General features: G+C 42.3%; 1 protein-coding gene and 1 pseudogene across 2 annotated transcripts in view; one reads left to right on the top strand and one right to left on the bottom strand.

Annotated features, from left to right (window-relative positions):
- Positions 1–1,636: 1,636 nt before the first annotated feature.
- On the bottom strand, positions 1,637–17,307 carry LOC112924149 (striatin-3-like; annotated as a pseudogene).
- Positions 17,308–17,580: 273 nt separating this feature from the next.
- Positions 17,581–26,691, top strand: part of BMS1 (BMS1 ribosome biogenesis factor) — a 53,200-nt gene continuing 44,089 nt past the window's right edge. The window contains exons 1-6 of one of the 2 annotated variants that reach the window (XM_025990462.2): positions 17,581–17,750; positions 19,328–19,537; positions 20,542–20,732; positions 22,699–22,778; positions 25,073–25,261; positions 25,890–26,032. In XM_025990462.2, coding sequence (XP_025846247.2) covers positions 19,362–19,537; positions 20,542–20,732; positions 22,699–22,778; positions 25,073–25,261; positions 25,890–26,032 — 779 coding nt within the window. In that variant the 5' untranslated portion in view covers positions 17,581–17,750; positions 19,328–19,361. The remainder of the gene's footprint in view (positions 17,751–19,327; positions 19,538–20,541; positions 20,733–22,698; positions 22,779–25,072; positions 25,262–25,889; positions 26,033–26,691) is intronic. The other variant, XM_025990473.2, reaches the window with a different exon arrangement.

Raw genomic sequence — 26,691 nt, 5'->3', positions numbered from 1 at the left:
TTTTATATATACACTATTTTTCAGTAGCTGTATGTTTGCTATGTGGTACAATCTTTTAAAAAATTTTTATTTAAATTGTTAATATATAATGTATTATTAGTTTCAGAGGTAGAGGCCAGTGATTCATCCGTCTTATAACACCCAGTGCTCATTACATCACATGCCCTCCTTAATGTTCATCACCCAGTTACCCCATCTCCCTCCCCCACTCCCCTCCAGCAAACCTCAGTTTCCTATGATTAAGAGTCAGTTATGGTTTATCTCCTTTTCTAGGGAAAATACTCTCTTAAGCATTACACAAACAAAATCTTTAGTTACACCATAAAATTAAACTTACCTGAAAAAAAAAAAAAAGAAACAGGGATAACTAGTCTAACAGATTTCAGCATTTTTATTAAACTATTTTTATATTTTGTTAGTAAATAGCAAATAAAATTTTAGTACAAATGGTTTTAAACAAGATAGTTTTGTTTAGAATCATGGTAAACCAAGACACATATCTTGGGGAATCATCTTGGTTTGTAACTTAAACTATAAAATATTCAATTTTTGGTCTATTTTAGAAGATTCAAAGAGTTCCAAAATAAACTAGTTCCTTTGTCACATTAAAAAAAGGATATAAAGATTAACAAAAAGTGAAATAAAAAAAATAGGCTGTTAGCAAGATGGGCAATCCTTGATAAACTTGTAAATATAGTAAAGTGTACACATAAGTATGCCAAGTACACATAAGATGCCAAGATTAGGTTTTGTTTCATTTGGGGATTTTTTTAGGAGTTCATTTGGAGTACTAAACTCCGTTGTTTCATTTTAACACAGTTAATAGTCCTTGGTTTATGAAGACAATTATGTGATGATGGTGATTTAACATCTTTAACAGATGACTTAGCTAAGCTATCTGTATTAGGGAAAAGAAGAAAAGAGGTGGTTACACAGCAGCAGGTCAGACAGCAGCAGGTCAGTGAGATCTCTGTGTAGGTTGTGTAATGCATAAGAACTTCAATCCTGACCACTGTTGTGATAGGTTAAATATATAAAAAGACTTACAAAAACTAGAGTTTTATTCAAACATTTTCTGCAACCAATGCTAAAATATCTTGTTAAATTTTTAAGCAAAATAAGTTTAAAAAGAATTTGTGGCAGTCCTCTGATAAACAGAAGATCACTAAGAGATGAAAAAAACCTACTCTTGGAGCTCACCTCCCTTTAACAAGAGCACCACATTCCTAACCCTAAGGAAGCATACAGAGTCCAAAATAAAAGTCTTTTGTAAGATTAGACTCCACATTGGCTTAAGACACCTAAAAATCAGACATATGCAGTACAGGGCACAAATACTGAGTCTTTTCCTTGTCCCACAAAATATAGTAGTTACAGTTAAATGAATGAGCCAGAAATTAAGAAGTGACTTCCACTGATTTATGTCTACCCCCAAATAATCTTCATCAGGCAGATCATATGCAGTTTCAAAGCAGTAACCTCTTGATGGCAGTGTTGCAGACCCTCTTTCTGTCCAAGCAAATCTGTTGTTATGATGCAAGTTTTTGTTGATTCACACAAGTACTTTGGCAAATGTATCAGCTTCTACACTGGTAATAAATGTTTTGATGGATGGCAAACAAAATAATATGTTGATTTATCTAATTTCTTCGTATGTACTGTCTAAATTCCACAATCTCATGAAACAGTCATGGCTCTAGAGATCAGATTGATTCCATTAGGGTCTACTGCTATACTTGTAACACCATCAAAATGAACTACCATAGAATGGGTCATTTTACCCATTTGTATTGTCAAAATTTGATGTGTCTATTAGCATTTTTTTTGTAACAAAGTGTGGGATGATTTACTACTCCTTTAATGTGTTTATTGGATTGTAAACCAGAATCTATGTGTGATGAAATCATCACCAAATGACTGATACTTCTAAATCCTAAATTACTGTACTTCCAGTGTTGAAAGAGGTCACCATAAACTGAATCCCAGCTATAGAGTGAACTGATGTAGGTATTACATACTCCTTGTTTCTAAGTGCAAATACGTGGCAGTTCTTCCTGGATTCTATAACCTAACAGTGCCATCTGCTGAACAAGACAGTAACTGATATTTTTTTATTACACTACAAGCAAGACCCCAAACAGCAACTATATATGCAGCTAAAGTGCCAGGTAGAACATTTGGTTCATATGTGTAAACAGGGCTAGGCATATTCTACAACTGGATGGTTGCATCAGTACTACCACTACACTAGAGCTAATAGCGAATGACAGAACATGGCCAGTGTGGGCTCTAAATGTGTAGGTAGGCTTTACATGTAAAGAGACACTCTTTTGAACAGAAGCTGTTTTCAAAGTTTCAGAGCAGTCCTCAGACGCAGTAACCAGCACAAGTTCTACAGGATGAAAAGCTAATGTCTATATTCCATCAAAATGCCTATGTAGTGTATACTTGGGGTTTCCATATCTTTTGGAAGACAACGTTATTGACAGCAAACAAGCCATAACTATAGTCTGCATGGTTTATTACTGTCAAGTCTCCAAGGTCTCCGAGGCCCATTACACTAGACAAAACATCATCAGAACCGATAAAAAAATAGCCTCCTCCAGATGGAAACAGTATTGGTTCAGCCCATTCTGTAACATTCTTCCCTGCACCTCATGATTCTTCAGCTCCTTCACCATATTCAGCAGTCTCAAAACACATTCTTTCCATATCAGGATCATTAGGCCAACCTTCATTACCTATTTTGTGTTTATTCATCCAATGTTTGTCTTTTCTTTCTGGGATAACTTCAGTCATGCCATTATCCTCTTCTTCATCCATATCATCAGCATTTTCTAAGAAACAGAGTATCTCAAGAACACCATCAGAGGACCTTTTTGGTTTTTTTTTTTTTTTTGCTTAGGAGACTTACTTCCCTTCAGGATCGATTTTAAAGTCTTTTTTTCCATGATCCATTTGGTTTTGGATTAGTCCAAGTTATGACCTTACCTGCTGACACTGTATATCTAATGTATTTGTGTAACCTCCTTCCTAAAGATGTTGTCTTAACAGCTGTCTGCCTTGTTCCCACTCTAACCACCTCTTCTGATGTACTGTGGGAGTCTCTGTTATCTTTGGTTTCTTCTCACCTAAAGGGTAGCATTTTCAAATCATCACGGTTCAGTTTTGTGCCATATAACTCGTGATATTTTACCCTCTCTTTTTAGTGCATATGCTAACATCATTATTCTCACAAAGTACTTCAAGTTTTCTTGATCTTTTCTTTTTCTTTGCAAAACTGCTATCTGAGTTTGCAGTTTGGCCCATTCCACCTTCTAGTGTACCCACTATATCTTCAGACAAACCCCTAGTACTAGATATAGTGCAGTGTCCCCAGACTGTGTATTGTGTAACTGCTGTGTGGACAACAGCCTGGGCCTGCCAAAGGACCCTCTCCATTACCCACCCCCTCTGAGAAAGGCTCATGTTTCTCCTAGGTCTCAGGTCTCCCCTGCTACCAGGGTACAGGGTGAGATGCCTACAGCTAGGGAGAGGGTCATTGCTATATCCTTATGTAAATCAGAGCAAGGAGCTGCTGGAAGCCACCATTAAAGGCCCTTGTCCATCTGCTTCAACAGGCTTTTTTTTCTTTTTTTTTCCTTTTTTTTTTTTTTCAACAGGCTTTTATAAAAAAACAGACATTGAGAACTTGATTCTAAAACGCATATGGAAATGTAAAGGACCTAGAATAATGAAAACAACATGGAAAAACAAGAAAAAAATTGGAGGATTAAGATTTCCTGGGTTTGAGTTTTATAAAGCTACATCAATCAAGACAGGGTGGTATTGGCATAAATATTGACAAATATATTATTTGGACAGAAAATAGAGTCCAGAAATAGACCAGAATATATATATTGAGAACTGTGTATGAGCAAAATGCAAAGGCAATTCAGTGGAGAAAGGGTAGTATATTCCACAAATGGCATTGGAACATTTACATATTCTTACACAAAAAAACCTTTGATCTATACCTTCTACAATATATAACAATAAGTAAAAGTGGATATAGACCTAAGTGTTATACCTAAATGTATAAAACTTATAGAATAAAACCAAGGAAAAAAATCTTTGTGATCTTGAGTTGGACAAAGAACCCAAAATCTTGTGATTGTTCAATGTTTTGGGGTTGTTTGCTAGTGGCTATAGATAAAGAGAACACTGAATTTAGTAATCTCAAGGGCTGCTTCAGGACAAGCCAACACCAGTCATCATTTAGACCTACGTGACTACTGTAGGTCTGCCATATAATTGTCTCCATCAAGCGCAGCTCTAAATACAATATTTATCTCATCATTAAGTTATCTGAAAGATACTGGGACAGCTTATTGAGTGAAAACAGATTTACTCATTGTAAATATTGACAGCTTATTGAGTGAAAACAGATGTACTCATTGATAGAGCAAATGAATAGACTGCTTTTCATATTATATCTGAAACCCTTTCGATGTCCCCTAGACCAAGTTACATGAGAACAGGGAGAAGGCCATGTAGTAGAACTAAGGGAGGCAAGTGTCTGCCAGAGGGGAAGCCAGGCAGAAGCCCCAGAATGAGAGTACTCATTTCCATGCCCAAGATAAGCAGGTCCTAGTGATGGTTAATTTTATGTCAATCTGGCTGGGCCACAGAACCAGATATTTGGTCAAATATTATTATGGATGTTTCTGTGAGAGTGTTCTGGATGAGATTTACATTTAGACTGGTGGACTTTGAGTAAAGTAGGTTGCTTTCTGAGATGGGTCTCATCCAATCAGTTGAAGGCTTGAATTTTAAAAAGACTGACTTCCCCCAAGCAAGAAGGAATTCTCCAGAAGACTACCTTCAGACTTCATCTGCAATATTGGCTCTTCTTGGATTTTGAGCAGATAGTCCTCAGACTCAAACTGCAACTGTTTCCTTAGTCTCCAGTCTGCTAGCCTCCTTCATCAGATTTTGGATTTGCCAAGCCTCCTCAATTACATGAGCAAATTCCTTAAAATAAAGCATATATATATATATATATATATATATATATATATATATATATATGCTAATGCAGTCTCCTAGGATGGTCTTGCTTGAGGGAAGCATGATCCTAAGATGGTGGGAAAGTTTCCAGCTTAGGGGTTGGGTATTAACACATCACCATCTCTTTGTCTCCCTTCCCTGATTTTTGAAAATCCTCTCATCATTTATTATATCCGTATATATTTCTCCCCAACATATGCTCAGGCCTTATGAAACTCTGTTGCCTAAGCGGAGGAGTACTGAGGAGAAAAGTCTAAACAGTGGTGTCTGGTGAAGAAGAGAATGTGTGTTGGGAAGCAAGTTACTCAGGGTAGATGCAATCTTGGCCTTAATGTCCACTGCAGATGGCATGTAATTTTATGTCCTTAGAGATCTCCTCTTTGATGTTTTTACTTAGATGTTTATTTCCTAATGGAAGTATAATTTTCTTAAGCACAATGTTACATGGTCATTTTAAGGGGGAAAGTAAGGTTTCGTGTTAGGGTCCTGGGATTCTAGACTTCCAGCTCTGGAGAGGATTGGCACTACAAAGGTTATCACACCTTAGCTGTATTAGCGTGTGATCAATAATTATGGGAAAACATTTTTCTGAAGGTGAAGATTTTGTTCATGAATATTAATGTATAATGAATGTTCTAAGAGCAGGTATGGATAGAGAGATGGAAAGAACACTATCCTTACCCACCTTACCCTATGTTTTAGCTTAAACTGTAGCAGGAGAATGTAGTTGTGAACTAAATGGAGAAGAGAAAAAACACCCTCAGTTGAAGGAGCCAGACTATCACTCTTGAGTCATTCAACGCCAAACCCTAACTCTCCCTTTAACACCCCAAGGTAAGGGAAGGACAACGTTTTCCAGGTGATTAAGTTTTATTTAACTCGTGTATTTAGGGCTAAGAAGGTAGGTGCCTTGCTTGAGTTTATAAACCTATGTGGTCTATGTAGGAATCTACTGAATTGGCTTTGTGCATTTTCTCTTCGCTACAGAGAAAAAGCCTTAAATCTTCTATTTCACTAAAGTTGCCACCATATCCATATTTATAAGGTTTTTGAAATCAGATGTAAATATTTGTCATTAGGGGAAGTAGAGATTCAGGTCTGGTCAATACTTCTCTTGCCACCACTGCCAGAAGAAGGTCCTTTGCAGCCTATGGTTCTCCCCCACCACCACCATCAGTCCCAGGTGAGGACATCCCAGAATCAGGGCTGCAGCCCCAGCCCACAGTCCAGCCACACCAGCTGCAAGGGCATCTGGGAAGGCTGGCTCCAGCTTCATCTCAGGAATGGACAACATGAAGTGTGGGGGAACTCTCAGACATGAAGAGTGGACAAAAGAAGGTAAATAGTGCCAAAGCCTGACAGGTGTTCCTCTATGGACTCCAAAGAATCTGGGAGCCAATTTACCATCTCATTGAGAACTATAAAAGTGTGGGGGTGCTTGGGTGCCTCAGATGTTTGGGAGTCTGCCTTCAGCTTAGGTCATGACCTCAGGGGCCTGGGATTGGGCTCCACTTCTTCCTCTCCCTACTTCCCCTTCCCATGCACACTGTCATTTTATTGCTCATTTGGTTCAGTTTAATGGTGGGCAACTTAAGTAAATGCAAACAGCCCTTGGTCCAGTGGGCACTCAAGAACTCATGATCAGACCTGCAGTCAGGTGGCACAGTAAGCACGACGTGGGCTGGTAAAGGTGGACAGCCATTGTCTGCACTGTGACACTGGCCCCACAGTCTGTGACCTTCAATGACATAACTTTTCTGAGCCTCAGTCTTCACATCTGTAAAATGGAGATAATAGTGCTACATCCTAGTCATTCTTGTGAAGATTAAGTGAGATATTTGAGAAATAGGCTACTCAGAGTCCTGACTTGGAGTGAGCTGCACACAGTGGCAGCTGTTTTAGGTCACTGGGATTATTCTAGTACACCGAGGGGACACCTCGATGTCTGTGTTTCCCTGATGATTTCCTTGAGGGGAGATTCTGAATTGGAGGCCATGAGTGTGTTCAGACTCCATACACAGTATTAGATTGCTATACAAGTGGTTTACATGTCATCTTTACTTAGATTCCACTTGAAATGCCCTGCCTTGTAAACCTCTACAGTTGATCAGTGGGAACTTCATTATCATTGAAGTGCCAACAGTTCCTCAAAGTCTTCTCCAGGTGACTCCATGCTGTCTCACATGCAGAAATAGGACACATTTCACATTCCTGGATTTCTAGATGATTCAGGCTGTGAGGGGCCTTGAAAACAGGCTAATACAAGTGCCCCATTATACCTGTAGTTCTGGTTGTATCAGTTTGGGGAAAGGGCCCACTTGGCTAAGTGGCTATGTGGTCCACCACATGGCAGAAGTAGATGATCAAGCTGAATTCAAACCAGGGCACCTAAATCCTGGGATCTCAACTACTGTGTTCATGTCCTCAACAGAAGAACAAAAATAATCAGCCCTCTTGTTTCATATTAGTAGACATACAGAATGGGAGCTGCTGCCCAGCAATGCTCTGGATAGGTGTTCTCTGGGGGTTTTGGGGTACCCTGCACACAATAGTCCGAGTCCCTCAAGCTCCAAATGTGTGCATGAGAGAAACACTATGCTTCATGATACCAAAGCAAATCAACAAAAAAATCTCATATGGATCTGAAGGCTGCTTTGAAATGATCATGCACCCTGCCTCTTATAACAGTGAAGGAGGAGAACCTACATATGCATTGTTCTTTGGCATATGGGAGATGTAGGGGTGGGGGTAAGATGATTCTGGAACTCTATACCTTGCACACTCTAGATTCAATGATCTGAGGATGGCCCAAGACCCCTTACACAGGTAGGACAATGCTGGGCTTTTCGAGGGGAGGGGATGAGTATGGGAAGTGGTAGGCAACACAGCACGGTAAACCCTGACTGGAGAATATGGCATTCTAACAGAGCAGTGCAGGCTTTTGTGCTCTCCCCAGTGTGCTGGCTCACAACTGGGAAAGGCTGCAGCTAGTGAGAGAGAGCGCTCATGGTCTTCTCGGTAGTATTTGAGGACAGACCTGTCCTATGGAGCACATCTGTGGGATCCTTCCTACAAACATCCATTCTGTGCTATGGCCCTGCCCAGGCTGCTGGAATGTGCTCCAGCTGCCTAGGGGGCATCCCCTGCATATGTCTGTAATCTCTACCAGTGCTCCATCCCCCCTAAACTGAGATGAGAGCCTAAAAGCAAAAGCACATGAGCCTATTTATCTAAAAGCTGAGTTATCTGTAACAAAATCCTGCTCTACAACTATTAGCTCTGTGGCCCTGGGAGGTCAGCACCTGTCCCCCACAGCTGCTGACTTAGTGACTGCAGATGCTGAAAGACGTGCCCAACCTGTGCTAAGCATGTGGAATGTTTACACATGAAACGTTTTTTTCTTTAGTTTGCACTTCTGACTATAACTTTCTACTGTATTTGTCTCAGGTCAGGGATTGGATTCTATTTCACCCCTTTGGGTTAAACCACAGGGAGTGAGATCTGATCTGCAGGGTTCCTTCTGGGGTGCCCCATGATAGCCCTTCCCACAGGACATGCAGATCCAGACGACCAGAGGACAGAGCAGCACACAGAGCCAGGCTGAGAAAATCAGTCACCAGATTCTGGGGTGCAAAGGCAAACTTGACCCAAGTTCTTCTGCCAACAAGGCAATAGGCTGAAACCTGACTGCCCCCCTCTCACTGCTAATCTGTCCAACCTTCTCTGCTGTTCTCAGGACCCAAAGCTTCACCTCCAGCAAGGTGACTCCACCATGGCCTTGCCTCCTCGGCACAGACAGCGCCTCTGCCTCTCACCGCAGCTCCCTCATTGATTCGGCCCAGTAGCTCAGCACTGCCTGTGCCTCACTGGCCTAAGTGCAAATAGAAATAAAGTATTAAATCGAGGCTAAAGATGTGTTAAGTTTTTCCTCCAACTTGGTCCTTTTATCACAGAAAGATAGTTTTTAATTAGATTTTTTTGGTCCTCATTATAGCCATTAGCCCAATGAAATCAACATAAGGTTGGCTCAAATTTCTATCAGCTGTGGAAATGAAAGCACACCAGGCTGGACTTGAGAGTATCCCCCAGTGTGGGGCTGGGTGGCAACAGCTCAGTGTAGGTCTGGCCTGGTTATCCCAGGGCTTGGGGCTTATATAAGTTTCCTCAGGGTGCTGTAACAGATGCCAGAGAGTGGGTAGTTTAAATAACAGAAATTTACTTTTTCACAGCTCTCAGTCTGGAAGTTGGAGATCAAGGTGTTGGTAGGTTTTCCTGAAAATTCTGTCCCCTTGCCTTTCAGATGGCTGTCTTCTCAATCTGTTTTCACATGGTCTTCCCTCTATGTCTGTGTCCTAATCTCTTCTTGTGATGACAACACTCATAGTGGATTAGGCCCATCCAGGTGACCTCATTTCAATTAAATTGCCTCTTCAAAGAGAAACACAATTCAGCCTATATCAGGGCTGAAGTGAGGAGGCCCTAGCTTTGGAACAAACCTATTAATGGTTCCTAAGGATCTGAGTACAAAGGCGAAGAGAAGTAAACATCTCCAAATGAAAGGCAGATGGGCTTGACCACATTAAAATTCTATATATAACCTTCAGGTTGTATGCCTGGGTTAGGGAGGTCTGGAAATGGCTGGTATAGAGAATATTTAAAAGTAAAATCAAGAACATCCACAAAGTCTGGGTACTAGTCACATCTGAAAGCCACTGGTGGTGATGGGTGCATATGTGGTGAGGAGTGGGTGCTGTCCTCTGCCCCCTCTAGACCAGAAAGTATATATGGCTAGTTCGCCTGAGAACAGCACAGGCTCTGCCTAAGTGGCCTGCAGGTAAGTCAAAGGGCTGAGTTCTCCAGCACATTTCAAGGCCAGAGTGGTGATGGACCCTTCCTGGGGGCCAAGTGCTCTTCTCTTCAGGAGTTAAGCAGGGATCTCTGGGCAGAACCTCCCACACAGGTCTGGGCAGTCACTGGATGCTGTTGGACAAGAATGGTGCTGTGTTCACAGCTCTGCCTGGCCTTCTCTGAAGTCGGCTGTTGCCAACAGTGGTGGCCTCACCTGCCCCTGGGGCCCTCATCCAGAGGAGATGAAGAGTCACACTGACAAAGACTCAGGACTCTGAGGGAAATGGCTCTACAAGTTAAAAGACATCAGAGTTGAATGGCCCTCAGGCATAGCCATCCTCTTGTGTTCCAAAAAAGAAAAACAAGGCCTACAAAGGGAAAGAGATGTGTACAGACCCTGTGAACCAGGCTCTGTGCACTGCTCCAGTGCCTATATAATTGTAAAACCAATGTTAAAACAAAGTAACAAAGTAAAAAGGGAATTTGGGAAGCAGCCATTGTATCCGGATGGACAGACTTAGGTGCTACATGCCTATGATTCTGCATACCTATGTACCCACAATGGTTGCCTGCTCCTGAAACAACTAGTTTGCGAGACTAACCTGTCTACTGAATGGCGAAGAGCATTGGCTTTGGGCTCAGATGCTCGCAAATCATGTTACTGGCACAAGTTTCTCTGATTTTCCACTTTCTCATCTACAAAAGACAGATGGTAATGCCTTAGTCATAGGCCGTTAGTGAGAATTGCTTGGGATAATGTAAAGTTCTTAGCAGATTTCCTGGCAGATGGAAAATACAATGCTGGTAGCTATTATTTTGATTGTCATTAACATTATTACTGCATCACTAATCCATGTTGTTTTTGCTCTGACCCCAGAACCTAGTTGGACTCACTGGCTTGGAAATGGTTCTCCATCTCTGTCCCAGCCACACTAGCCTTTTCTATTCCTTGGGGCCTACAAAAGGTTGCTACTAGGCTAGCCTTGAATGAACAGCTGGAAGTGATACTTGGATGTCACTCCTGGGTGCTCCCAAAATAAGTGGTGGTTTTCTCTGATTTATTTCTACTTCATTTTCTAGATATCCATGATGTGTCTGCTTTTTTCAATTAGGTTGTGAGGTCACTGAAAGCAGGGTTGTCCCTATGGCTTCTAGATTGCCAGGGCCTCGTACCAAGTGGGCATTCATGGATGCTGGTAGGGAGAGAGGGATGGGAAAGGGGAGCAGGGGCCTGGATGGGGTCATGGCTAAAATGCACAGCTCCACCTGACTGGTCATGGCTCATTTCTCTCTCTTTTAGATCCATCCAGGTTCCTAGCAGCAGCAGGCCCGCTGCCACCTCACACACATTCAGGCAAGTGACCTTGCCTTGGGCCCCCCCTTCTGGCACTTTTCACAGTGTGCCCTGGTGTGGAGCTCAATGGAGAAAGCAAGGGGCTGGGTTGAGCAAGAGAGCTCAGAGTTATAGAGCACTAAAGAACAAAGCAGGATTCAGACACTCTTAGTCTCACTCTCCTATCAACACACTGGATATGCTGCTTAACTGAGGATCACGGAGGAGAATTGTACCCCTTGGGCTACTGGACCTGCCCCATGGCCTCTGGTGCATGTCTGGGTGTCTGGCCCTGTGTCTGAGTCTTCACAGCTCTTGTGAGCATCTGCCTGCCTTCACCTACCTGAGACTTCAGGACGTCAAGCCAATGAGGCTGAGTGACCTGCCACCCATGGTGAATGCCAGGGCTGAAACTGGAGGCCAGATCCACACCTCATTCCTCAGCAGGTGCAAGAGAAAGAGAGGAGGCTGATGATACTGAGGGATGCTATGGAGATAGTAGCATTTGGCTGGCTTCTGCTACATCCAGGAAGCAGCTCTTACTAGCTCCTGGTTGTACTTTGTGCCATACAGAGGGATTTGGCAAGCCACAATTACGGGCAGGACCTGAGTCTCCAAGATCAACTGGATGGATAACACATCTATAGAGGTAGGGCCTCCTGCAAACTTGAAATCCTGTAGACTGTGGTTCTCAATGCTGGTCCTAGGACCAGCAGCAGCAGCTTCTCCTGGGGAACTTCTTGAAATGCAAATCCTCAGCCCCCACCCAAGTACTACTGGATCAGAAATTGAGGCAGGACTGTCAATCTATGTTTTAATGAGCCCTAAAAGAGATTCTGATGTGTGCTACAGTTTGAATACCATGGCCCCACACCAACCTCTTACTCACTTGTATAGCCATCAGCCCTTCCAATCCCACCTTCCCAAGTCCTCCAGTCTGTTTCTGAAATTGCTCTAATGGGGCTTGAGTTTACAGGTGAGGAGCCTGGGTACTTCTGAGCACTTCTCCCTTCCAGGGACACAAGTCCCTTTCTTGCAAGTGGAAGACCAGGAGGTAGATGGCTCTGTACTTCATGTGGAGCATCTTTATGCTACCATGGGACTGAGCTGGTGGTTGCACAACCTGACATAACCTGTCTGGGTCCCCCTGTCTGACCATAGCGTGCTCATGATAAACCTTTGATAGAGTGTTCCTACTGAGGTAAAGTGGTCCAGCAGTCATCCAGTGATGCCATGGACACCCTAGCAGCTTCTGTGACAGTTGAACAGCCTCACCTCCAGCTGACCTGAATAAGGGTCTCACTGACTGTCTACTCTCCCAGGCCTGCCCCTCTGGGCTAGGGACGCCTTGCCTCATACTTGGCCCACTACCCAGAAAGCAACAAATGTGGAGGAGACTGCCCCTTCTTCCCTGTAGGACCATCTGGGGTTGGACACCAGCTCCTCTTCCTGCAGGTGAACTCCTGGGGATTTCAGTAGACTCTGGAAAACTTTAACCTGGGCTGTTGTAGGCTTTCATGGGTCCAAAAATGTGTGAAATTTTAACAACTATATGTGAGGGTGCATTTTCTGGACAGGCATCAGATTCTCCAAGGGATCTATTACCCCAAATAGGCTAAGAATAACTTTCTTTAAGGAACCCCTTAGCAATCTCTGAAAGATTCCTAGATGTAAATAGGGAATCTTAATCCATAATTAAGAATTAAAGGGAAAGAAAAATGGCAAAGAATGTAGGAAGATGGCAATTTATTGACTACAAAATATGTCTTATAAACATGAATAGAATATACATTCGGAAAATACACAAAGCTCAAATGTATCACTCAATAATTACTTACAAAGTCAACAACCCATTAACTAACACCCTGTGAGTAAAGAGAACATTACTAGGTACTCTAGAAGCTGTCCACAGACCCCTCCCAGTCATATATTCCCCTCCTCTACAAAAGTAACAATTACCTTGCCTTCCGCTGCCATATGTCAATTTTCTCTAGTTTCAAGCTTTTTTTATTTTTTAAAGATTTTTTATTTATTTATTCATGAGAGACACAGAGAGAGAGAGAGAGAGAGAGAGAGAGAGAGAGGCAGAGACACAGGCAGAGGGAGAAGCAGGCTCCATGCAGGGAGCCTGATGTGGGACTCGATCTTGGGACTCCAGGATCATTCCCTGGGTGGAAGGCAGGAGCGCAAGCGCTGAGCCACCCAGGCATCCCACTAGTTTCAAACTTCAAACAGAAACAAACATGTTCTCCTTTGTGACTTGTCTTCTTTTACTAAACATCATCTATGTTGTCCTTCATTGTAGTTTATTTTCATTGTTATGTATTATTCCATTGTACCAACATACTAGTTTATTCATGTTTTTGTTGATGGACTTTTGGAGTTTTCTTGGTTTGGATGATGCTATGAACACTCTTGTACATGTCTTTCTGTATATATGTCACTGGCTCATAGGATAAGTCTATGCTCAGTAATAATATGCTGAACCATTTTCCAGTGTTTATACCAATTCAAATTCCCAATGGCACTCTTATGTTCACAGAATCACCTCTGGCTGCTGCATTGTGAATTTGCAAGGGCAGGGTGGAAGCAGGAAGATCATCAAGAGGTTTTGTATTAATTTATGTGATAAGATGGGGCTCAGTTCAGAGTGGTGTATGAAAAGTGGTTGCATTCTGGTTGTATTTTAAAGGTAGAGTCAACAGGAATTTCCTCACATGTTGGATATGGAGGATACAAAGAGAGGAGACACGGATGTTCTTAAGTATCTGGCCTAATCAACTTTATGGCTGGGATAGTCATCAACTGAGATAAAAACTTGGCAGTTTGAGAGAGATCATGAGTTCTATTTGGGCACGCACATTTGAGATGTGCATTAGGCATCCAAATGGATATGTCAACTCAAATTTAAAGGCCCCGCCACACATCACAGTATACGTTGACTTTCTAGCAGGGGGAGAATAAAATAATTGGCAGAAAAGATTTTGGAAAGTTTTAAAAATGTTTCTTTTATTCTCATTTAAAGTAGATAAATATACTCACATCATTCAAAATTCGAAAGATTTGTAAATGCATGAAGAGTCCCCATACTTTTGTCACCATGCTATTTGGTTCCATTACCAGGACATAACTGATTTATTGTGTATTTTTAAGTGATTTGTAAAATTTTTCTTTTTTGGCATTAACAATTGGAGTTTCTATCTCTCTCTCTCTTTTTTTTTTTTAGATTTTATTTATTTATTCATAGAGAGAGAGAGAGAGGCAGAGACACAGGCAGAAGGAGAAGCAGGCATCATACAGAGAGCCTGACGTGGGACTCGATCCAGGGTCTCCAGGATCACACCCTGGGCTGCAGGCGGCGCTAAACCGCTGCCACCGGGGCTGCCCTTGGAGTTTCTATCTCAAACAAAACAAAACAAATGGATATGTCAGGGACGCAGTTGGAGTTCAAGAAAGAGGTCTAAGTCATTTATATAAATTTGGGAGTTGTTGGTAAATGATGGTGATTGGTAAGGGTCCAAGAAAAAGAGAAACTCACTGTGATTTGAACAGGAAAAGTTTACATCAAGCATTATTTTTTAAAAAGATTTTTTAACATTTATTCATGAGAGACACGCACAGAGAGAGAAAGAGAGGCAGAGACACAGGCAGAGGGAGAAACAGGCTCCATGCAGGCAGCCTGATGTGGGACTTGACCCTGGGGTCTCCAGGATCACGCCCTGGGCCAAAGGCAAGCACTAAACCGCTGAGTCACCCGGGGATCTCCTACATTAAGCATTATTAACTACAACAGGTAACTGGAGCAATGGGAGGGTATGGCGGCTAATAAGAAGAGAATTCTAAAGAATATTAAGAATAGCAGATCTGAGGAGCAGCCACTACCCTAGGACAGGTATAGAAGGCCCAGGAAGAGTCCCTCTTCTCAACTCCACCCCCCATCAGCTGAGATCTAGATCTCATTGAAGGGGTGTGGCCATAGCCCACTGCTGTCAGGATGGTCCCTGTGATGCTACACCGCTGGAACTTGTTGGTGTTCCCTCTCTGGGTGCTGGGGAAAGATAGGTGTCTCAGGAGAGTCACTCCATGACAAAAGTGCCAGGAGGTGGGGGTGGGGGAGAGAGTGAGGTGCTGCTGGCCAATGGATGCTTCTGGCCACCACATACTGGAAGAGCTGGCCTTGGAAGAATGACCCATCTGCAGGAGTCTGGCCAAGGAGCAAAGGAGAACCAGGCAGAAAGACTGCCCCTGCAAAGTCTCTCCATCGCTCCCTATTGACAAAAGTTGATATATATGCCAGTGTCAAAGGAAATGTTTTTAGAGTAGGCAATTAAGAATGAATTTGTAGCAAGAGACAATAAATTGTTAACTGATACAGATGACAAATAAAACTGCAAGACACAATGAAATCATCCAGGGAATAAGTATGGACATAGAAGAGAAAAGCAAAGGTTGAGTCCTGTGGGCTGACATTTAAAGACGTCAGGTAGGAGTGGAAGAACCTTTAGCAAAGGCTACTGAGAAGGAGCAGCCATGATTGTGGGAGGTGTGCTGGGAACAACGAGAATCTAAGAATAGGAGGAGAGGAACTGGAGAACATATTGACAATTCTTTTGTGAAATTTTGCTACAAAAGGGCATGGAGAAAAGGTGTATTATCTGTTATAGGAAATGGGTCTAGAGGTTTTGTTCAATTTTTGTTTTGAAGATGAGAGAAATAACTACACATTGTAGGATGATAGGAATAGCTCCGTAAAAGCTGATGATGCTGGGGAGAGGACAGACTGGGTGGAGCGACACCCTGGAGATGACGGGATCTTGCACCCAAGTGCAGGATTTCTTTAGGTGGACATAGTGGTAGTTCACCTACAGTAACAGGCAGGCAGCAGAGGGGGGCATGCGTGGATGTGGTGGTGGAAGTCTGTGACAGTGGGAGTCTCACTTCCATTTTTTTTTTTTAGTGAAGTCAGAGCAAGGAAGGGAGAGGTGGTGGGAAAGACTGAAGAGAGAAGAGGAGATGAGAAAAACTCATTTGGAAGAAGACATAGACCAGGCAAAGTTAGCATTATTGAGCTGAGGGTGGTCAGCATGGCTCTGGGTTTTCCTCCAGCCATGTTTAGTTTCATATGTTGTAGCAAGGAGTAGATGGAGAATTGGGCTTACCCTGGGCTCTTATTTTACCAAGCAGATATGATGAAGTGATGGAGGTGAGGCAGTATACAAGAGGCTGATGGTAATGAGTGCCCTTGGAGTTTAAACTAGCTTACTAGAGAGGAAGGGTAAGTCACCAAGGGAGGAAGGTAGTAGGATCTGGGTCAGAGGTACCGACTGGATTAGTTGGTATTAGAGGGACTAACCTTCTAAGACAGGAAGTGGCAGTCAGGGTGGGATGCTTTGGGGGTTGCAATCCTTGGACCTGACAAGGTCTAGGGTATATCACGGGGGTGAAGGGCTGACAAGACAGAGGACAAGCGTGGGACTCATGGAGCCAAGAGAATGTTGGGAAGATCGACTTATACTGAGCTCCAAGAAGACACTGTCCGAGGGAATTACAAAATTACACACTCTTCACGGATGCGGGAGGTGTGTGTCCTGTAGGGCAGCCCTCCCTCTAGCACTGCCGTGAGCACCTGTGGGATGCTGACGGAGAGAACAAGCTCACTGTGAAAGGCACGAAGCACTGCGGTCTCAACTACCAGAATGAGCCTAGTTTCGTGGGCGGGGGGTGGGGGGGTGCTGAGTCTCAGGAACACTGGTGGGTTCATATTGAAAAGAAAACCTCAAAAAAAAAAAAAAAAAGGAAAGAAAAAAAGGAAAGAAAACCTCCAAGACAAGAAGGAGACACACATCCTGAAAATGTACACAGCTGTTGGTCACGAGGACGACTGGCTCACCTGAGATGGGGGTTAAGTGAACTTTCAGGCAGTCCCTCAGGTGGGAATGCGTGGGATCCTCCGGGGAAAGCCCCTCTTCCAGGCACAGAGAACCTGCCGAGACAGGGCGTGTCCCGGGCCTCCGTCCTGGTGCTGGCACCGGAGGGAATTCCAGCACTGAAGTCCGGCAAGTGCCCAGCTCCGTCATCTTCAAGGATGAGCCCGCAGATGAGCCAGAGAGACTCCCAACATCAGGCCACGGAGGGCCCGTCAAGACGCCGGCTGACCGAGACTACGTAGGTTACCTCGTCCTCCGTCCTCCAACAAGGAACCGGCGCCGGGGGCACCCGGGGGCGCACGGCGAACGCCGCTCGGAGCCCCGACCGAGTCTGCGGCGCCCGGCGGGGATTGGCGGGGACTGGCGGGGATTGGCGGGGCGGCCGGGGCGGGGCTCGCGCAGGCGCAGTCGTCGCCTGCGCCCGTCCTCAGCCAATCCGAAGCCTCCCTTCCGGCCCTCCCGCGAGTCGTCCTTTCGTCGGGCTCTTTCTTCAGCCTTCTTGTTTCCTGCCGGCGTGGAGAGTCCGCGCGTAGGGTGCATTTCCGCTTCCGGCGCTGTCCATGCGGGCCTGAGGAGCAGCGGTTGTGAACTCGGTAACGGCCACGGGCTAGAGGAGGCGGGGGCGGGAGGGTCCCGGGGCCTGGGCCCCGAGGGTTTGCGAGTCGTGCTCGGCACGGTCTGCCGGGACAGTCTTTGCCCCCCGAAGAGCGTTCAGGCACTGGGCAGCCCCGCCTAGTACCTGCCGGAGACGTGCGCCGAGGTCGTTGGAGTAGCTCCGTGCATTGGTGCCTGGAGTCCGGACCGGGTCGGGAGGTGGCAGGGAGAGGAGCGGGATCGTTTCTTGGCGGGATAGTCCGAGCAGGTGACTCAGAGCTGAGCCACATCTGTTGATTCCAAGCTGTTTTCCCCAGCTCTCTCCTCGCCCCCCAAGAAAGGGAGAAAAGTGTCGGTACAGATTTGGGACTAAAATGTGGTGGAGAAAAAAAAAATAATGCCCCGAAACCACAAAGCTGTAGTTTGAAGGTGTTCCTAGAACTCGGCTCTCCTAACTCTTGGATAGTCTTTCTTGACACTATGCCGGTGTGTGTGGACTTTGTATTTGCGCTGGTGGGATGTCTCTGACTGGTCCGAGCGCAGCCCGCTCCTGGCCCTTGACTGCACGGCCCGCCCGGAAATGCTAATTTGCGTTTGTTTCCTCGCTAGTCGGATCACAGTTGTCCTTTCCTCACACCACGCCTAGTACATCATAGGCAGACACAAATACTTATTGAAATTAATTCGGTACCTTAAATGAAAGAAGCGACTTTTTTCTTAGTTTCTTTTCCTATTTCTTTTTTCTTTCTTTTTTAATTGGCCAAGCGCTCAGATTGTATGCAGTCTAGTTTCCTAAGAAAAGTCACTAATACAGTGGTTCTCAGTTTATGGGCCATGAATTTCAGGGACCCTCAGAAAAATGTTTGCAAGGGTTTCTGCAAATCCATGTGGTCCCCAGGCAACACCCATAACCAACCGTATGTCACACAGCTAGATGTTAACTGATTTTTAAGATGTATATAAATGATTATTATAATTTAAAAGTTTTACAGAATAAACAGGTACTAAAGGCAACGCATGCCGTCATGTTGGAGGATTATTAAAATGCTTTAGTTTTTTAAACTTAAGTATCTTAAAGATAGTTTAAGTTTGGAAACCACTTCTTTAGTCCAGTTGAAATTTTGGGCTGAGCTGTCCAGCATGGAAACTCCTAGTCACATATGACTATTTAAATTTAGAATGGAATTAAGATTAAGTACAATTTCAGTGTCAGTTTCTCAGTTTCACTGGGTACATTTTAAGTTCTCAGAAGCCACATGTGGTTAGTGGCCACTGTGTTGAAAAGTTTATGTAAAGAGTATTTCTATCATTGCAGAAATAGTGCTGATATAGACACTTAAAATGAATAAAAAGTAACTTAAGCAGAAGTAACTAACAAATCTGCTGTATAGCATAACAGAGAAATGAAACTGGGGATAGTATGAAGAAGTTTCTATCCTTGTTGCTGGAATACATATCTCTTAATAAAGAAATAAGAAAAGTACGGTTTTTTCTTGGGTGTTTCTAGATTGTAAAATGCTTCCCCCTCTCTCCCCTCTTCACTGCCCCCTCCCCGACCCTTGCCTCATCAATGTAGGTTAGAGTTACTTGTAAATTGGTAAAAAGTCACTATGGAGACTAAGGACCAGAAGAAACACAGAAAGAAACACAGTGGGCCCAAAGCTGAGAAGAAAAAGAAACGGCATCTGCAGGATCTCCAACTTGGAGATGAGGAAGATGCCCGGAAGAGAAACCCCAAAGCTTTTGCAGTCCAGTCTGCTGTGCGGATGGCTCGATCCTTTCACAGGTATGCTTATCAGGAGTCTAGTTGCTCCTCCATTTACTTTTTTTAAGCAGTAGGAGCCTGCCTAGATTATGTTTGGATTTATGAGTCTAACAGCTTTGAAGGACTTGAAGATGCATGCCATACTCCTTTTACTAAAATGTGAGCGGGGCACTTGGGTGGCTCAGTTTGTTAAGCGTTCAACTCTTGATCTCTGCTCAGGTCTTGATCTCAGGGCTGTGAGTTCAAGCCCCACATTGGGCCCCACACTGTGCCTGAGGTCTACTAGAGAGAGAGAGACAGAAAGAAAGAAATATTGTAAACTTTAAACAGTTTCTATGGTAATAGGTGTGCTTGTGTTTTTTTCTGGATATGTTTTATATAATAATGTAATAAATAGCTTTATTTAATAAGTTTTTGTTATATGTACTTTAAACATTATTGAATTAAACTCTAATAGCCAAATTTAATTCCAAAGATTCTGCTTTTATTCACTATGATACACTGCCTGCATGTTTATCTTTTCTTTTTTAAACTATTATAATAGTTTAGTCAACTAATAGTTTAGTTAACTATTATAGTAGTCAGTTAATGAAGCAATCAGATTTAAGGTGTGTGTAGTTTTAAAATTCTCTGTACTGTTGAAGTAAATCTGTTATATGTTTACTGAAGGGGTTATTTGGATTAGGTCTAGAAGTTAACAAGTTAATTGTATCCATATTGTCTTTTCTGTGGTCTTTAAAGACCACTTTACTTACAAGGATGATGCCTTTTGTATTTTTTTTAAAATTTTTTTAATTATTATTTATTTATGATAGTTACAGAGAGAGAGAGAGAGAGAGAGGCAGAGACACAGGCAGAGGGAGAAGCAGGCTCCATGCACCGGGAGCCCGATGTGGGACTCGATCCCGGGTCTCCAGGATCGCGCCCTGGGCCAAAGGCAGGCGCCAAACCGCTGCACCACGCAGGGATCCCGTGCCTTTTGTATTTTAAAAATTGATACACTTTTTCTTTCTTTTTACAAATAGGACTCAGGATTTGAAGACAAAAAAGCATCACATTCCAGTGGTTGATCGAACTCCATTAGAGCCCCCACCAATAGTGGTGGTGGTGATGGGACCTCCAAAAGTTGGAAAGAGCACTTTGATCCAGTGCCTCATTCGGAACTTCACCAGGCAGAAACTGACAGAGATCAGAGGCCCTGTAACAATCGTGTCAGGTAGGAGTCTACTACCTCAGGCTGATTGGGCATGTGTCGTCTGAGGGACAGGCATATCTTTGTCGAACATTTTCTTGACTGGTAAATATTGAAGTAATGTTCTCACTTTATTACCTTTCCTGTACTACTAAGTTGGCTATAGTTTAAGAAAAGGATAGATTCTAGATATAACAATGATGTAGATGTACACCTTATTTGGACTGCTATATGGATTTGCCAGGTGTGTTCCTCTGAAAGGTTTGGCAGGCCTGGGCAACCTGGGTTGGTCATAGTGATCACCTTTCTTTAACAGGTAGTGAGTATCTGCTGTGTGTCAGGCATACCTACTTGCCCTCATAAGGCCATATCGTTAGGGAAATGAGGGGGTTTTCCTCTTTTTCTGTGAGAATTTGCCTGTTCTGGGAGATGGTGACCTTTCTGTTTGAGGGAAGATGAAAAAAAAAAAAAATCCCAAAATGGTAATGGAAGAATCTGAATTTCCCGCCCCCCTTTTTTTTAAGGTTTTATTATTAAGTAATTTCTCTACCCAACGTGGAGTTTGAACTCACAACCCCAAGATCAAGAGTCACATGCTCAACTGTCTAAGCCCTGAAATTTATTATAGCAATGCTATAGTTGGATTGAGGCTTTTCTTTTTCTTTCTTCTTTTTCTTCTTCTTCTTTTTTTTTTTTTTTTTTTAAAGATTATTTATCTTAGAGAGAGAGCAGCATTTAAGAGCAAGTGGAGCAGGGGCAGAGGGAGAGAATCTTTCAAGCAGGTTCCCTGCTGAGTGCAGAGCCTGATGCAGGGCTCAATCCCAGGACTCCAAGATCATGACCTGAGCCAAAACCAAGAGCTGAACACTTAACCACCTGAGCTACCCGGGCACCCCAAAGCTTTTCTTGATCTTAAAGGCATTACTGTTATTTTTACTGACTTTTTAATTTTTTTTTTTTTTAAGTGAACTCTATCCCCAGTGTGGGGCTTGAACTCCTGACTTGGGGATCAAAGAGTCACATGCTCCACTGACTGAGATAGGCAGGTGCCCCACTTTTATTTGTTTAAAGTAAACTCTATTCCCAACGTGGGGCTTGAACTCACAACTCTATGATCAAGAGTCGTAGACTGATTACTTTTAAGGTAATTTTGAAATAACAATTGTTCCATAGAGATTTCTCTTACGTTAGGTTTGAGGATGTTTTTAGCTCTAGTAAGAACATGCAAAATTTTGATAAAGATAGAAGTGTTGGCCTGCTGTGCTTACCAGCAGGATCACAGTCACCACGGAGCTTGCTTGTCTGCCCATTCCAGTCAGAATTGTACCTGCTTGAGCACTTTATTCATGTGGATAGACTTTTGATACTATTTTAAAATTAGGGAACATAGCAAGAAAACCAAGATGGTATTTATCAGTTTGCTCCTATAAAAATGAACTCCTGGCATATTCCTGTAAGTGTATATTGTGCTTTACTGGATACAACTTAAAATGGTAATTAGAGTAAATGGATCATATTTTTTCAAGGTTTTAATTTTTGTTTATTTATTTTTAAAAGATTTTATTTATTCATGAGAGAGACAGGGAGAGAGAGCCAGAGACACAGACAGAGGGAGAAGCAGGCTCCGTGCAGGGAGCCCAATGTGGGACTTGATCCCGGGTCTCCAGGATCAGGCCCTGGGCTGAAGGCGCTAAACCTCTGAGCCACCGGGCTGCCCTATTTTTTCAAGATTTTTCAAAAGTCTTGTTTCAGGGGGTCCTTGGGCGGCTCAGTCAGTTAAGCATCTGACTCTTGATTTAGGCTCAGGTCATGATCTCAGAGTTATGAGACTGGGCCCTGTTTGGGTTTCCACATTCAATGCAGTCTGCCTGAGATTCTATCTTTCCCTCTCCCTCCGCTCTTCCCCTTGCTAGTGTGCGTGCTTTCTCTTTCAAATAAATAAATAAAATATTTAAAGAAAAAAACTAAAATCTTATCTCTTTACTTACAGGTAAAAAGCGCAGACTCACCATTATTGAATGTGGGTGTGACATTAACATGATGATTGATCTGGCTAAAGTGGCAGATTTGGTAAGTCAGTGGGAGCAGTGTGAATTTCTAATGAGGATTTAGCAGTGTGGTAGATTATCCCATTTGAAGGAAAGAAAGACTTAGGATTATTAAAGGGATGATGAATATAATCAGGATCCCATTTGAAGGAAAGAAAGGATTATTAAAGGGATGATGAATATAATCAGGGATACTATAGATGTGTTTGAATTGATGATGAGGTTGATGGTGATATTGTTATAATAAAAATGGAATGTGCACAATGGAATGTAGTCTCAACTCTGAAAGTAGAGAAAAATCCTTTAACAAACGTAGTTAATTAATACAGATAGACATATGTACATAAAAACATATAATAGTAGGACCATTTCTTGGACCCTTACAAGGTACTGCGCTAACACCTTTCTCGACATTTCGCTCATTAAATCCCCCAATATGCTTTGGAGGTAAGTAGGTATTATTATCTCCAGTTTACATAGGATGAAATTGAGGCCCTAGAAGTTAAGTAGTTTGTCTAAGGAAGGGAACTTTGCTCTTGGTGGTGCCAGAACCTCCAGTTCTTAATGATTATGACAAAGTAAGTACATGAGTTGCCTTTGAGAAGTTGTCAGGGTTTATAATAGAAAATCTAGACAGCACATAGCATATGGAAATTGTGCAACTTTGATTGCATTGAATGGTAGTGTTCATTAATTACATTTTAAATTAGCAAAAATAAATCTAAGAAAAAAGCCATATTGATTAGGAAGAGTGGGGTAACAGAGGTGGTTTGTTTTTTGGTTCAACAATTTCTAAAAAACTGGTGACAAACAGCTACAGATTTTGTCCTTTGGCCCAGGAAGTCTCCTAAGATACAAAATAAAAAGTAATTTAATGTAGATGTTATAGCTATGCCATTCTAATATCAGAAAACTCAATGACATTCAAATTTTGAACATATAATGCTGCTATTAATAGAAATAAGTGTCAATTGTCAACATAAAATAGTATAAACTTATTAAATCTTGTGTTTTTGAAATGATTAAAATAGTTTATGGAGTCCCTAATTTTAAAAGCATAGACATGTTAAGAAAGATGTCTTTCATATACATCTTTTTAAGACTTAAAAAGGAAACCGTGCATTTGGTAAAATATTCAAACTATATTACAGAGTACAGTGCTTTTTTTCTCTTCCCTACTCTGACCCCTAATCTCTTAGTTTCCCTTAAAGCAATATTCTAGATACGTATATGAATACACATTCAACCCTCATAAAGCACATCCTTTATTATACATACTATTCTGTACTTTGCTTTTTTTCACTCAATGTCTTAAATGTATATAAGTAGTATAGTTCAACCTCATTCTTTCTTAAGTATTCTGTTGCATGTACCATAATTTATTTAACCTGTTTTATGTTGATTGCTCTGGGTTGTCATAAAGCCTCCTAAGTCATAGCAAAGGTGTGTAACAGTACATGGATTTGTGTGTGTGTGTATGTGCATAGAAGGAATAATATATAGACTTCATTTGTCTTTAATTGACAAGGTTGTCATCTAAGGGCCTGTTGACACCTGTACTGTTTCTATAACGAATTGCTTGCCCCTTGGCACTTTATGGTGTCAAATGGAGCAGGCTCCATGCAGCGAGCCCGATGTGGGACTCTATCCCGGGACTCCAGAATCACACCCTGGGCCGAAGGCAGGCACCAAACCACTGAGCCATCCAGGGATCCCTGAAGTGGAAATTTATATTGTGGTGGATATTGTCTCATGCTTGCCTTTTAGAGAAAGTCAAAAAGTGGTATTTTCTCTTATCAAAATGATCCCTAATCATTTCATTTAGTCTAGAGTAGGAATTGGGAAACTTTCTGTAAAGGGCCAGATGGTAAATATCTTAAGCTTTGGGGTCATGGTTTCTCTTGCAAATGCTTAACTTTGTAGTTATAGTGCAAACACAGTTGTAGACAATACATAAATAATATGGGCAGCCCTGGTGGCTCAGCGGTTTAGTGCCGCCGTTGGCCCAGGGTGTGATCCTGGAGACCAGGATCGAGTCCCACGTCAGGCTCCCTGCATGGAGCCTGCTTCTTCCTCTGCCTGTGTCTCTACCTCTCTCTCTCTCTCTCTCTCTCTCTCTCTCTCTCTCTCTCTCTGTGTGTCTCTCATGAATAAATAAATAAAATCTTAAAAAAAAAAAAACATAAATAATATGGCTGTGTTCCAGTGAAATTTTAGTTATAGAACAGGTTATGGGTCAGATTTGGCCCATAGTCCGTAGTTTGCTTATGGTCTGTTTTGAGTAGCTTCCTTGAGTAATTCTGTTTTCTGTTTTAGGTTCTGATGCTTATAGATGCCAGCTTTGGGTTTGAAATGGAAACATTTGAGTTTCTAAACATCTGTCAAGTACATGGCTTTCCCAAAATTATGGGCATTCTCACTCACTTAGATTCCTTCAAGTATAATAAGCAACTGAAGAAGACAAAGAAGCGATTAAAACACAGGTTCTGGACAGAAGTCTACCCGGTAGGAAGAGAATTAATTTTTGAATACTAATACTATAATCTTTCAAAAAAAATAAGTAGGATAGATTTATAAACATCGCTTCAGGATTCACCTATGGCATATATCTGTTCATAGTCCCTGCAATATTTCCTCAAAATAGTCTGTATTTCAGAACTCTTGGTGTGTCTCATTTGTCTTTGTAGCTCCCTAGCACCAGGCAGTACCTGGCTCTAAGTGTTTTAGATTTATGATTGTTTAATAGTTTATCCAAAGTTTCTCCTAGTTGCAGGACTAGGAGCTATAGTGCACACATACTGCCACTCCACCCTCCCCTGCATGCTGCTGTGGCCCATTGGTCATAGAATTTTTTCTGTGCCCAGAAGATTCACTGCTCTCTCTGTGTAATACTCCAGATAGATGCCATCATTTGACTGGAGACAGTCTTGAAGCTAAGTGTTTTGGCAGTGTTGCCTTTCTTAAGTCCCAACAACATGAGTACTGAAAGAAGGCAGAGAAGTTTGGGAAGCATTAATAATAAGTGGCTTGCTAGAAGTCTGCCTTAGGATTGCTTCTTATTTAGAGGTCTTTATTTGATGTAGTATGACAAGAATTTAATTGAAATTTAATTTTTTGTTTTTTTAATGTTTAGGGTGCCAAGCTGTTCTACCTTTCTGGAATGGTACATGGAGAATATCAAAACCAAGAAATTCACAATCTGGGCCGTTTTATTACAGTAATGAAATTTAGGCCTCTTACGTGGCAAACCTCTCATCCTTATATCCTAGCAGACAGGTAAAAAGTGCATGTAAAGTTTTTCTTCCTGGCCCATGTATTTCAAAGCTGCAAAGGTTAGAAAAAGAACAATAAGAGAGCTTATTTTGTACTTCTTTTTGAATACTGAGGGAGAAATGTAGTTGGAAATACCTCCTTTTTTGTATGATTACCTAAAGATGCACTGGCTTCAGGAGTAAAGTATGAAATGTTTAGAAATATGTGAGGTTTTTGAAGCATTTAAGGCTACATAATATGGTCTTATCCTGCTTTTTCATCTTAATCTTCAGTGATCATGTCTTTAGACCATGGTGCTCCAGTCACCCAGACATACCCTGGGCTTTCTTTCCTTTATATTTTTTTTCATACTGTTTTCTCAGCCTGTAATCCCTTTCTCTACTTGCCAGAATCCAAGGCACACCAAAAACCCAGATCAAAGCTTAATCCTCTCCCATAAAGGGTTTTTATGGGTGTGTTTTCATCTCTTCCTTAACCCCAGATGCATGTTATTTTCACTTTTTGGTGTCTTACAGCATGTATATTATATAGAGCCTAAGAGCAGTGAATCCTGTGTTTGCTTCTTTTCTTTTGGTAGATGGTGAACTGTGCTTCCTTCCTTCTGTATTCCCTAGAAGTTTCTGAACACTGTGTTTAGTGAACTAGTGAATTTGACCAGTCTT

Source organism: Vulpes vulpes, chromosome 15 (genome assembly GCF_048418805.1).
Source record: "Vulpes vulpes isolate BD-2025 chromosome 15, VulVul3, whole genome shotgun sequence".
Classification (NCBI taxonomy): domain Eukaryota; kingdom Metazoa; phylum Chordata; class Mammalia; order Carnivora; family Canidae; genus Vulpes; species Vulpes vulpes.
The sequence above is the reverse complement of the archived record's forward strand: the minus strand, read 5'-3'. Positions and strand labels throughout refer to the sequence as shown.